Source organism: Macaca nemestrina, chromosome 9, assembly GCF_043159975.1.
Source record: "Macaca nemestrina isolate mMacNem1 chromosome 9, mMacNem.hap1, whole genome shotgun sequence".
Lineage (NCBI taxonomy): Eukaryota > Metazoa > Chordata > Mammalia > Primates > Cercopithecidae > Macaca > Macaca nemestrina.
Window position 1 is genome coordinate 38923705 of NC_092133.1, and position 13480 is coordinate 38937184.

The 13480-nt window shown below is 40.0% G+C and overlaps 1 protein-coding gene across 4 annotated transcripts in view; it reads right to left on the reverse strand.

Moving 5' to 3' along the window:
- CYP2C9 (cytochrome P450 family 2 subfamily C member 9) overlaps positions 1–13480 on the reverse strand; it is a 51163-nt gene that overhangs the window by 19986 nt on the left and 17697 nt on the right. For 2 of the 4 annotated variants that reach the window (XM_011738245.2, XM_011738254.2), the window contains exons 6-7: positions 5934–6005; positions 3844–3985 (exon numbers count right to left, since the gene is read on the reverse strand). In XM_011738245.2, coding sequence (XP_011736547.2) covers positions 3844–3985; positions 5934–6005 — 214 coding nt within the window. The remainder of the gene's footprint in view (positions 1–3843; positions 3986–5933; positions 6006–13480) is intronic. The other 2 variants (XM_011738266.2, XM_011738259.2) reach the window with 1 other exon arrangement.

Sequence of the window (13480 nt, forward strand, 5' to 3'; positions counted from 1 at the left end):
TTTACTTCCAATTACGTGGTCAATTTTGGAGTAAGTATGATGTGGTGCTGAGAAGAATGTATATTCTGTTGATGTGGGGTGGAGAGTTCTATAGATGTCTATTAGGTCTGCTTGCTGCAGAGATGAGTTCAATTCCTGGATATCCTTGTTAACTTTCTGTCTCGTTGATCTGTCTAATGTTGACAGTGGAGTGTTGAAGTCTCCCATTATTATTGTATGGGAGTCTGAGTCTCTTTGTAAGTCTCTAAGGACTTGCTTTATGAATCTGGGTGCTCCTGTATTGGGTGCATATATATTTAGGATAGTTAGCTCTTCCTGTTGAATTGATCCCTTTACCATTATGTAATGGCCTTCTTTGTCTCTTTGGATCTTTGATGGTTTAAAATCTGTTTCATCAGAGACTGGTATTGCAACCCCTGCTTTTTTTTGTTCTCCATTTGCTTGGTAAATCTTCCTCCATCCCTTTATTTTGAGCCTATGTATGTCTCTGCGTGTGAGATGGGTCTCCTGAATACAGCAGACTGATGGGTCTTGACTCTTTATCCAGTTTGCCAGTCTGTGTCTTTTCATTGGAGCATTTAGTCCATTTACATTTAAGGTTAATATTGTTATGTGTGAACTTGATCCTGCCATTATGATATTAACTGGTTATTTTGCTCGTTAGTTGATGCAGTTTCTTCCTAGCCTCAATGGTCTTTACATTTTGGCATGTTTTTGCAATGGCTGGTACCGGTTGTTCCTTTCCATGTTTAGTGCTTCCTTCAGGGTCTCTTGTAAGGCAGGCCTAGTGGTGACAAAATCTCTAAGCATTTGCTTATCTGTAAAGGATTTGATTTCTCCTTCACTTATGAAACTTAGTTTGGCTGGATATGAAATTCTGGGTTGAAAATTCTTTTCTTTAAGAATGTTGAATATTGGCCCCCACTGTCTTCTGGCTTGTAGAGTTTCTGCCGAGAGATCTGCTGTTAGTCTGATGGGCTTCCCTTTGTGGGTAACCCGACCTTTCTCTCTGGCTGCCCTTAAGATTTTTTCCTTCATTTCAACTTTGGTGAATCTGGCAATTATGTGTCTTGGAGTTGCTCTTCTCGAGGAGTATCTTTGTGGCGTTCTCTGTATTTCCTGGATTTGAATGTTGGCCTGCCCTACTAGGTTGGGGAAGTTCTCCTGGATGATATCCTGAAGAGTGTTTTCCAACTTGGTTCCATTTTCCCCCTCACTTTCAGGCACCCCAATCAGACGTAGATTTGGTCTTTTTACATAATCCCATACTTCTTGCAGGCTTTGTTCATTTCTTTTTCTTCTTTTTTCTTTTGGTTTCTCTTCTCGCTTCATTTCATTCATTTGGTCCTCAATCGCAGATGCTCTTTCTTCCAGTTGATCGAGTCGGTTACTGAAGCTTGTGCATTTTTCATGTATTTCTCGTGTCATGGTTTTCATCTCTTTCATTTCGTTTATGACCTTCTCTGCATTAATTACTCTAGCCATCAATTCTTCCACTTTTTTTTCAAGATTTTTAGTTTCTTTGCACTGGGTACGTAATTCCTCCTTTAGCTCTGAGAAATTTGATGGACTGAAGCCTTCTTCTCTCATCTCGTCAAAGTCATTCTCCGTCCAGCTTTGATCCATTGCTGGTGATGAGCTGCGCTCCTTTGCCGGGGGAGATGCACTCTTATTTTTTGAATTTCCAGCTTTTCTGCCCTGCTTTTCCCCCATCTTTGTGGTTTTATCTGCCTCTGGTCTTTGATGATGGTGATGTACTGATGGGGTTTTGGTGTAGGTGTCCTTCCTGTTTGATAGTTTTCCTTCTAACAGTCAGGACCCTCAGCTGTAGGTCTGTTGGAGATTGCGTGAGGTCCACTCCAGACCCTGTTTGCCTGGGTATCAGCAGCAGAGGCTGCAGAAGATAGAATATTTCTGAACAGCGAGTGTACCTGTCTGATTCTTGCTTTGGAAGCTTCCTCTCAGGGGTGTACTCCTCCCTGTGAGGTGTGGGGTGTCAGACTGCCCCTAGTGGGGGATGTCTCCCAGTTAGGCTACTCAGGGGTCAGGGACCCACTTGAGCAGGGAGTCTGTCCCTTCTCAGATCTCAACCTCCGTGTTGGGAGATCCACTGCTCTCTTCAAAGCTGTCAGACAGAGTCGTTTGGGTCTGCAGAGGTGTCTGCTGCGTTTGTTTAGTTTACTGTGCCCTGTCCCCAGAGGTGGAGTCTACAGAGACAGGCAGGTTTCCTTGAGCTGCTGTGAGCTCCACCCAGTTCGAGCTTCCCAGCAGCTTTGTTTACCTACTTAAGCCTCAGCAATGGCGGGCGCCCCTCCCCCAGCCTCGCTGCTGCCTTGCCGGTAGATCACAGACTGCTGTGCTAGCAATGAGGGAGGCTCCGTGGGTGTGGGACCCTCCCGGCCAGGTGTGGGATATGATCTCCTGGTGTGCCTGTTTGCTTAAAGCGCAGTATTGGGGTGGGAGTTACCCGATTTTCCAGGTGTTGTGTGTCTCAGTTCCCCTGGCTAGGAAAAGGGACTCCCTTCCCCCTTGTGCTTCCCAGGTGAGGCAATGCCTCGCCCTGCTTCAGCTCTTGCTGGTCGGGCTGCAGCAGCTGACCAGCACCGATCGTCCGGCACTCCCCAGTGAGATGAACCCAGTACCTCAGTTGAAAATGCAGAAATCACCGGTCTTCTGTGTCGCTCGCGCTGGGAGTTGGAGACTGGAGCTGCTCCTATTCGGCCATCTTAAAAAAAGGCCTAATTCTTATTCATAATTGGCTTATTGTCATTTCAATGGGGGATACTGACATAGGAGAAAAAAAGAATATTTCTTATCTGCAGCATAATCAAAAGTCCCTAAAAGTAAATTTCTAAAGTAAAGTTGTTCATGAAAGATAAAATTATTGACTCCCTTAAAATATCTTATTTTGTCCAACACCAATTACACGGGAATTGTCTCAGGTACATATTCTGCCTAAATGGAACATTCTTTAGGTAACTCTTCTGGTAAACAGAATTACCTTTCTTATGAATCTAACTTTTTAGAATACTTATCGGACTAGGAATTTTCTCAGGCAGACTCACTACATTTCTAGGATTACCATTTATCCTTCAATAAGGAGAGTTTCCAGTTTCCCTATTCCAGCATTCAAACCTGAAATTTTGAGAATGAGAAAAGTTATCTTCAAGAATATACTTGCTATTTAAAATGGCCTTCTCATAATAAAACCAACATACAATCCCAGGTCAATTTATCTTGTCTCTTCCTGCCAGAAATTGTTGTCTATGAAATCCAGACATACTGGACCAGAGCTCTATTGCTTTTTCTACTGCTATGCTGTCTTCATTTCTCTCAGTTATCTTCCTCTACCGTGCAAAGATGACCTTTTTATTTTCCTCTTCTGTTTTTTACTTTCTGAGACAGAGTCTCATTCTGCCGCCCAGGCTGTAGTGCAGTGGCAAAATCTTGACTCACTACAGCCTCCGTCACCTGGGTTCAAGCGATTACGGTGCCTCAGCCTCCTGAGCAGCTGGGATTACAGCCGTGTGCCACAATGCCTGGCTAAATTTTGTACTTTTATTAGAGATGGGGTTTGGCCATGTTGGCCAGGATGGTCTTGAACTCCTGGCTTCAAGTGATCCACCCACCTCAGCCTCCCAAACTACTGGGATTACAGGTGTGAGTCACCATACCAGGCCAATATATCCCATTTTAATCACCATTAGTTTGGAACATATTACAGTTGGAAGCACAGAAATTTAAATAATGAAGCTCCTCTAGGAGAATCATGAAGGAGGACACTAGCAACACCTTCCCAACATCTTTTCTGAAAATCAATTTACTCAATATCTGTGATCATACCTGCCACCTCTGGGTGCTTCAGCAGGAGAAGGAGAGCATATCTCAGGGTTGTGCTTGTCGTCTCTGTCCCAGCTGCAAACAAGTCAACTGCAGTGTTTTCCAAGTTTTCAATAGTAAATTCAGACTGTTGGTTGTGCTTTTCCTAGGAATGATTTAAAAATGCAATTATCTGACAAATTATTTACCAGCATATTTGATTACAGTGAATTCAAAATTACTCACATTGTTATGTAGTTACCAACATAGAAACTGGAAAGCATACTACTAGAAAAAAAATACTGTATGGTGTAGCAGAAGCTGTAGACCAACTTGCACAAGTTTTATTTCCTACCCCCTTGTTCCGTGCTTGCCTTAAAAATTCCATTCATCAGGCTCTTTGTAGTTAGCTGCGTCACACAGTGTAGTGTTTTGCCAAAAAATAAAAGCAGAAGGTCTCTAGGTCCACTTCTTCTATATCCTCTTTCATACCCAAAACACAAATGTGAAGTAGGAGGTAGAGTGGACTCCATCCTGGGATTTAATCATGAAAATGAAGTTCTGTATACTAAATTTAGTGGGAAAAAGGAAAGCCCTTGACTCTCTACTGCTTTGGGGCTGCTGTATTATCCCTAGATTGCCCCATTGTGAGATTCCCTGTATTTGAGATAAGTAAAGACATTATGTGTTAAAGCCATTATTATCTGTAGACAACCGCAATCTAAATTAATAAAAAAAGTAAATTAGGGCCATATCATTAGCTACTGTGAGCCTGAATCAAGAGTCTGCAATTATCTTATTTTGTCAGAAAGGTACATGTACTCAATATTGCCTCCAGATTCATTACAAAGTTGAAATTTTGTAAAAACAAATATGAAAAAAGCAATATGACAGCAAAACCTAGGATAAATCATAGAGAAAGAGAATGGGTTTGCAATGACAAGATGGGCCTACACTATTATAATCTAGATGGGAGGCAACAGACAACTTGTTCTAGGATGCAGTAGTGCAGGAATAAATAAAAAATGTACAAAGTGAAGAGAAAGGACAATGATGAAGATGGAGAATAAAGCAATTAATTGTCACAGGGGATAAAGGAGTGATTAAGGGTAATGCATATGCCAAGGCTCAGAGGCTGGAGTTCTCATAAATTGGAAGTTAGGAGAAAGAAAGCAACGAATAAGGAATACTTAGTTGAAAGAGACCATCAATATACAAAACATATTACTTTTTAACCAGTCCCTAGGTCAGCAATAAATTAATGATGCTTTTAGATTCTCCAAGTGACATGGGTCATATTGAATATTGTGTAATCAACACCACTGAAATAGACTAGATCCACTCAACATGTCTACTTACTAGATGAAGACAATCCTCTCTCTTGGTAACATCCGCTTCATACAGTTTTCTAAGCTTGTCATGTTAAAAATTATTCTTAAGTAAGAACAGTGCACTCACAAAACCAGTATTAACATTTCCATCTGTTGACTTGAGCTTGGTTATTTAGCAGTTGTGTGCCTGTCCTATCTTATTAATGATAGTAGCCATATTCTACTTGCTGTGCTCAAATCTAAAGAGCACTCCTTCTACATCAGAGGCAGGTCAGGGCATTGTCCTGCACCTCACCCTCAGAAACAGACTCACAGCTACAACTCAGTCTGTGGGCTTCAGCTGCTAGGGTGTACTACAGAGTCATAGATCTTGACTCTGTGGGCAATCTACATTCAACTCTGCCTGAGAGTGAATCTGCACCCCAAGACCCAGGTGTCACAGTACATGATTAAAAGACCCTGAGTCTAGAATGATGCCTCTATGACAATTTCACGGACCTGTACTTGTAACCCAGCACCAATGCAGCTGCGTGTATGCCATGTCAGAGCTGACATCAAAAGGAATCCCTTAGGCTAAGTCACTCCAATTTTAGGAAAATAAAAATAGGAGGATACCCAAATACTTCGACACCAAGGACATTAACAACCTACACTACTCCTGATACTGCTGCAAACTTCCATAACCTAGGCCACTGAAGCACCCAAAATTATTGCTGATGTTGACCACAGCTAGAGAAACTACATAGATACTATCACACGGCATCTATTCAAAAACTGACTTACCCACTCTTCATCACCTGCACACAAACACTCAACTTCAGATGAAAGTCTTTCTCTATGAAATCCACTCCAAAACTGGAACAGCCATTGTCCCACCACATGCATAGACAACAATGCAGGGACACAACATGAAAAATCAAGAAATATGACACCACCAAAAAGACATAATAACTTTCAAATAATAGAACTTGATGAAAATAAAATCAACAAATATTCAAAAAAGGAATTCAAAATAATTACCTTGAAGAAACTTAATAGTGGGGGTGGCTGGCAAGATGGGCGAATCAGAAGAGTTTCAATGTACAGCTCCCAGCAAGATCAACAAAGAAGGCAGGTTATTCCTACATTTCCAACTGAATTACCCAGCTCATCTCATTGGGACTGTTTAGATGGTGCAGCCCACAGAGGGCAAGTCAAAGCAGGGTGGAGCATCAGCTCACCCAGGAACCCCAAAGGATCAGGGAACTCCCCCCCCGCCAGCCAAGAGAAACAGGGAGGAATTGTGCCATGAAGAATAGTGCACTCTGGCCCAGATACTAGGCTTTTCCCGTGGTCTTTGCAAACTGTAGACCAGGAGATTCCCTCAGATGACTACACCACAAGGGCACTGGGTTTCAAGTACAAAACTGGGGAGCCATTTGGAGACGCCGAGCTAGCTGCAGGAGATTTTTTTCATACCCCAGTGGCACCTGGAACACCAGAGAGACAGAACTTTTCACACATCTGGAAAGGGGGTTGAAGCCAAAGAGCCAAGTGGTCTTGCTCAGGAGATCCCATCCCCATGGAGCCCAGCAAGCTAAGATCCACTGGCTTGAAATTCTCACTGCCAGCACAGTGGTCTGAAGTTTACCTGGGATGCACGAGTTTGGTGGGGAAGGGGCATCCACCATTACTGAGGCTTGAGTAGGTAATTTTTCCCTCACAGTGTAAACAAAATGGCTGGGAAGTTGGACTGGCCAGAACCCACTGCACCTCAGCAAAGCAGCTGTAGCCAGACTGCCCCTGTAGATTCCCCCTCTCTGGGCAGGGCATCTCTGAAAAAAAGGCAGCAGCCCCAATCAGGGGCTTATAAGTAAAACTACCATCTCATTGGGGCAGAGCACCTGGAGGAAGGGGCAACTGTGGGCGCAGCTTCAGCAGACTTAAACATTCTGGCGTGCTGACTCTGAAGAGAGCAGCAGATCTACCAGCACAGCGTTTGAGCTCTACTAAAGGAAACACTGCCTCCTCAAGTGGGTCCCTGACCCCGTGGCTCCTGATGGGAGACACCTCCAAGCAGGGGTTAACAGACACCTCAGAAAGGAGAGCTCTTGCTGGCATCTGGTGGGTGCCCCAATGAGACAAACTTCCAGAAGACGGAAGAGACAGCAATCTTTGTTGCTCTGCAGCTTCCGCTGGTGATAGCCAGGCAAACACGGTCTGGAGTCGACCTCCAGCAAACCCCAGCAGACCTGCAGCAGAGGGGCTTGACTGTTAGAAGGAGAACTAACAAACAGAAAGCAATAGCATCAACACCAACAAAAAGGATGTCCACACAAAAACCCCATCTGAAGGTCACCAACATCAAAGACCAAAGGTAGATAAATCAATGAAGATGAGGAAAAACCAGTAAAAAAAGACTGAAAATTCAAAAAAAAAAACAGAACACCTCTTCTCCTCCAAAGAATCACAACTCTTCACCAGCAGGGAACAAAACTGGACAGAGAATGAGTTTGATGAATTGACAGAAGTAGGGTTCAGAAGGCAGGTAATAACAAACTTCTCTGAGAGAAAGGAGTATATTCTAACCCAATGCAAGGGAGCTAAGAACCTTGAAAAAAGGTTAGACAAATGGCTAGCTTGAATAACCAGGTTACAGAAGAACATAAATGACCTGATGGAGCTGAAAAACAAAGCACAAGAACTTCATGAAACATACATAAGTATGAATAGCTGAATCTATCAAGTGGAAGAAAGGATATCAGAGATTAAAGATCAACTTAATGAAATAAAGCCTGAACACAAGATTGGAGAAAAAAAAAAGAAAAGAAATACACAAAGCCTCCAAGAAATATGAGACTATGTGAAAAAACCAAACCTACATTTGATTGGTGTACCTGAAATTGATGGGGAAAGGGGAACCAAGTTGGGATACACTCTTCAGGATATTATCCAGGAGAACTTCCCCAACCTAGCAAGACAGTCCAACATTCAAATTCAGAAAAAACAAAGAATACCACAAAGATACTTCTTGAGAGGAGTAACCCCAAGACACATAACTGTCAGATTCACCAAGGTTGAAATGAAGGAAAAAATGCTAAGGACAGCCAGAGAGAAGGGTAGGGTTACCCACCAAGGGAATCTCACTAGACTAACAGTGGATCTCTCTGCAGAAACCCTACAAGCCAGAAGAGAGTGGGGGCCAATATTCAACCTTCTTAAAGAAAAGAATTTTCAACCCAGAATTTTATATCCAGCCAAACTAAGCTTCAAAGTGAAGAAATAAAATAAAATCCTTTACAGAAAAGCAAATGCTGAGAGATTTTGTCACCACCAGGCCTGCCTTACAAGAGCTCCTGAAGGAAACACTAAATATGGAAAGGAAAAACCAGAACCAGCTACTGCAAAAACATACCAAATTGTAAAGGCCATCAACACTATAAAGAAACTGCATCAACTAATGGGCAAAATAACCAGCTGGCGTAATAATGACAGGATTAAATTTACACATAACAACATTAACCTTAAATGTAAATGGACTAAATACCCCAGTTAAAAGACACAGACTGGCAAATTGGACAAAGAGTCAAGACCCATCAGTGTTCTGCATTCAGGAGACACATCTCACGTGCAAAGACACACCAAGGCTCAAATAAAAGGGATGGAAGAAGATTTACCAAGCAATTAGAAAGCAAAAAAAAAAAAAAAAAAAAAAAAGGCAGGGCTTGCAATCCTAGTCTCTCATAGAACAGACTTTAAACAAACAAAGATTAAAGAAACAAAGAAGGGCATTACATAATGGTAAAGGGATCAATGCAACAAGAAGAGCTAACTATCCTAAATGTATATGCACCCAATGCAGGAGCGCCAATATTCATAAAACAAGTTCTTAGAGACCTACAAAGAAACTGAGACCCCCACACAATAATAATGTGAGAATTTAACACCCCATTGTCAAAATTAGACAGATCAATGAGACAGAATATTAACAAGGATATTCAGGACTTGAACTCAGCTCTGGACCAAGAGGACCTAATAGACATCTACACAACTCTCCACCCCAAATCAACAGAATATACATTCTTCTCAGCATCACACTGCACTTATTCTAAAATCAGCCACATAATTGAAAGTAAAACACTCATCAGCAAATGTAAAAGAACAGAAATCATAACAAACAGTCTCTCAGACCACAGTGCAATCAAATTAGAACTCAGGATTAAGAAACTCACTCAAAACTGCACAACTATGTGGAAACTGAACAACCTGCTCCTGAATGACTACTGGGTAAATAACAAAATGAAGGCAGAAATAAAGATGTTCTTTGAAACCAATGAGAACAAACACACAATGTACCAGAATCCCTGGGACACAGCTAAAACAGTATTTAGAGGAAAATTTAGAGCACTAAATGCCCACAGGAGAAAGCAGGAAAGATCTGAAATCGACACCCTAACATCACAATTAAAAGAACTAGAGAAGCAACAGCAAACAAATTCAAAAGCTCACAGAAGACAAGAAATAACTAAAATCAGAGCAGTATTGAAGAAGATAGAGATGTGAAAAACTCTTCAAAAAATTAATGAATCCAGGAGCTGGTTTTTTGCTAAGATTAACAAAATAGATAGGTTACTAGCCAGACTAATAAAAAAGAAAAGAGAGAAGAATCAAATAGACACAATAAAAAATGATGAAGGGGTTATTACCACTGACCCCACAGGAATACAAACTACCATCAGAGAATACTAAAAACACCTCTATGCAAATAAACTGTGAAATCTAGAATAAATGGATAAATTCCTTCCCATATACACCCTTCCAAGGTTAAACCAGGAACAGAAAACCAAACCACATATTCTCACCTATAAGTGGGAGTTGAACAATGAGAACACACAGACACAGGGAGGGGAAAATCACACACCAGGGTCTGTCGAGAGGTTGGGGGAGTAGGGGAGGGATAGCATTAGGGGAAACACCTAATGTTGATGATGGATTGTTGGGTGCAGCAAACCACCACGGCACATGTATACCTATGTAACAAACCTACATGTTCTGCACATGTATCCCATAACTTAAAATGCAATTAAAAAAAGAAAGAAATAGCAGGATAGTTAGTAGAGGTAGAGAAGTAAGGGAGATAGCCAGAAGTTGGTTAACAGATACAAAATTTCAACTATATAAAAGGAATAAGTAATAGTGTTCTATAGCAGTATAGAGTGACTATAGTTAACAACATCTTATTGCATATTTTAAAATACCTAGAAGAGCAGATTTTTAATGTTTCCAGCACAAGGAAATGAAAAATATTTGAGGTTATAGATATGTTAATCATCCTGCTTGATCATTACACATTGTATACATGTACTGAAATACTACAGTACACCCCATAAATATGTACAATTATTGTGCCCATTAAATTATAAATTATACATTTATAATAATATAAATTTATATATGATATATAATATAAATTTATAATATATAATGTGTAATACTGTATTATACATTTATTACTAAATAAGCAATAATTAAATCAAATAAGTAAAGGCTAAGAAAACAAAAGAAAATAACTAGTGCTGGTGAGAATGTGGAGAAATTGGAAACCTCAGGTCCTACTGATGGAAATGTAAAATGGTGCAGCTGTTAAGGACAATATTAAGGCAGTTAAAGAATTAAAAACAGAATTACCACATATCCCAGAAATGCCACTTCTGGATATATATCCAAAAGAATTAAACTCAACACATCAAAGAGATATTTGTTTACCCATATTCATAATAGTATTACTCACAAAGTCAAAAGGTGAAAGTAATCCAGATGCTCATCAACAGATAAATGGGTAAGCAAATTTGGTTTATACATATAACGGAATATTATTCACTCTTAGAAAGGAAGAAAAATCTGACACATGAGAAAACATGAATAAACCCTGAGAACATAACATTAGGTTAAGTGAAATAAACCAGTCACAAAAGGGCAAATATGTAATGATTCCACTTTTATGAGGTACACAGCATACTTGATTTTATAGAGACACAAAGTAGAATGTTGGTTGCCATGGGATGGTGGAAGGGAGAAATGTAGAGTTATCATTTGAGGTGGGGGTGGGGTTCTACAACATTTCTTCCTGCATCATCTACGTCTCTGGACACTTCTCTTTGGGCAACCCATTCCCTTTAACTTCAGATAAATTTCAGGGCAAGAGATAAGGGAATGGGAATTTTATCTGCAGCTAGTCTACACAGTCTCTGGCAGATAAGACTGACAAAGACCTCAAAGAATGTGGTGGGCCACCTTTACAAGGCCCACCTTCTGTTCTTGTGTTGCTATGGACACACTTCATGGAAATATTAATATGAATTAGTTTGCATAGTTGAGAAGATTATGTTACTTTGGTTTTGTTTGTTGATTACTTTGCTGGTAGAGACAGGGTTTTGTCATGTTACCCATACTGGTCTCGAACTCCTGAGCTCATGCAGTCTGCCCACCTGAACCTCCAAAAGGGCTGGAATTACCGGCATGATCTACAATGCCTGGTCAAGAGTTATTAGTAAATGGGTATAAAGTTTCCGTTTTGCAAGATGAAAAGGATTCTGGAGATGTATGGTAGTGATGTTTGCATAACAATGTGAATGTAATTAATACCAATACACTATACACTTAAAATGATTAATACAGAAACTTTTATGTTATGTGTATTTTGCCACAGTTTTTTTACAAAATTAAAAAATATATAAATACACAATAAACAAGTAAGATTTATCCCAGAAATGCAAAAGTGGTTTAACAAGAAAGTCAGTGTACTACACCATATTAGAATAAAAGAGAAAAACATGTTCATCTCATTAGACACAGAAAAAGAAAATGACAACTTTTAATACCCATCATAACAAAAACACTTAGAAAACTCTAATTGAAATAAAACTCCCTTACCAAATAAAGCATATTTATGAAAACTCCAATGCTAAAGCATACTAAATTGTGAAAGACTAAAAGCTGATAACGTAAAATCAGAAAGAAAAGAAAAAAAAACCAAGAATGTCCATTTTTACTACTATTAAACATAGTATTGGAAGTTCTAGCCAGAGAAATTAGGCGAGAAATGAAATAAAACACATTCAAATAGGAAAGGAAAAATTCAAGTCATGTGTATTTGAAGATAACATGATTCTATATATAGAAAAATCTCATACAATACAGACAGAAAACAAGTAGAGCTAATAAATGATTTCAGCATAATTTCAGAGTACAAGATCAATGCAAAAATCAGTTGTCTTTCAGTGCTGGTGCTAGTGCCTGCCATTAGGGGACCTGTAGATAGCACTACCCAGTCCAGCAACACCCATCTTGATGCCCCCGGGACTGAGCAGGGAGCCCAGGCTACTCTGAATTCCACAGATAAACAGATTGTCTGAGGAAACAGAGAAGCTCCCCCAGAAAACAAGGATCAAGCTGTGTTATATCAAGTTGTGCTAGCCACAGCTGGCTTTCACTCATAAGTGCCATCTACTGACATGTATGTCAAACTGCACAGGCCAATATAAAACTGCCCACAGAGGTGAACACAGCTATAGAATCAAAGTCAAAGGTCCCACACAACATACTTTATAGTCACACCACATAGGAAGGGGGAGAGGAAAAGGAAAGAAAAAAACATACGGAGAGAAAAACAATTCTATCTGCACAAAAATAATTTCAAAAATCAGAAGAGGTAGCCTCTCCAAAGAAGAAGAAACCAGCATAAAGAATTCTGGCACCATGAAATGTCTGAATGTTGTAAAACCAAAAAAGGATCACATGAACTCCCCAGCAATGAACCCTAACCAAACTGGCAACCCAGAAATGACAGATAAACAATTCAAAATATGGATTGCAAGTAAGCTCAGTGATCCAAGACAAGGTTGCAAATCAATGCAAGTAAACACCTAAAGCAGTCCAGGGAATGGAGCGACAGATAAACATCTTAAAAAGAAATCAATCAAAGCTTCTGGAATTGAAAGACTCACTTAAGGAATTTCAGAATGCAATTGAAGGGTTTATCAATAGACTGGACCAATTTCAGAGCTTGAACACCAGTCTTTTGAACTAACCCTGTCAGATAAAAATAAAGAAAGAATAATTTTAACAAATGAACAAAGTCTTCAAGAAATATGTGATGATTGAAAAGGAGTAAACCTAGGAATTATTGGCATTCCTGAAGAGAGAAGAAAAAGTAAATAATCTAGAAAATATATTTGAGCTAATAAGTAGAGAAAGTTTTCCCAAACTTGCTAGACAGGTAGACACCCAAATACAATAAATCCAGGGAATATATGTGAGACACTATACAAAATTAACATCACTAAGGCATT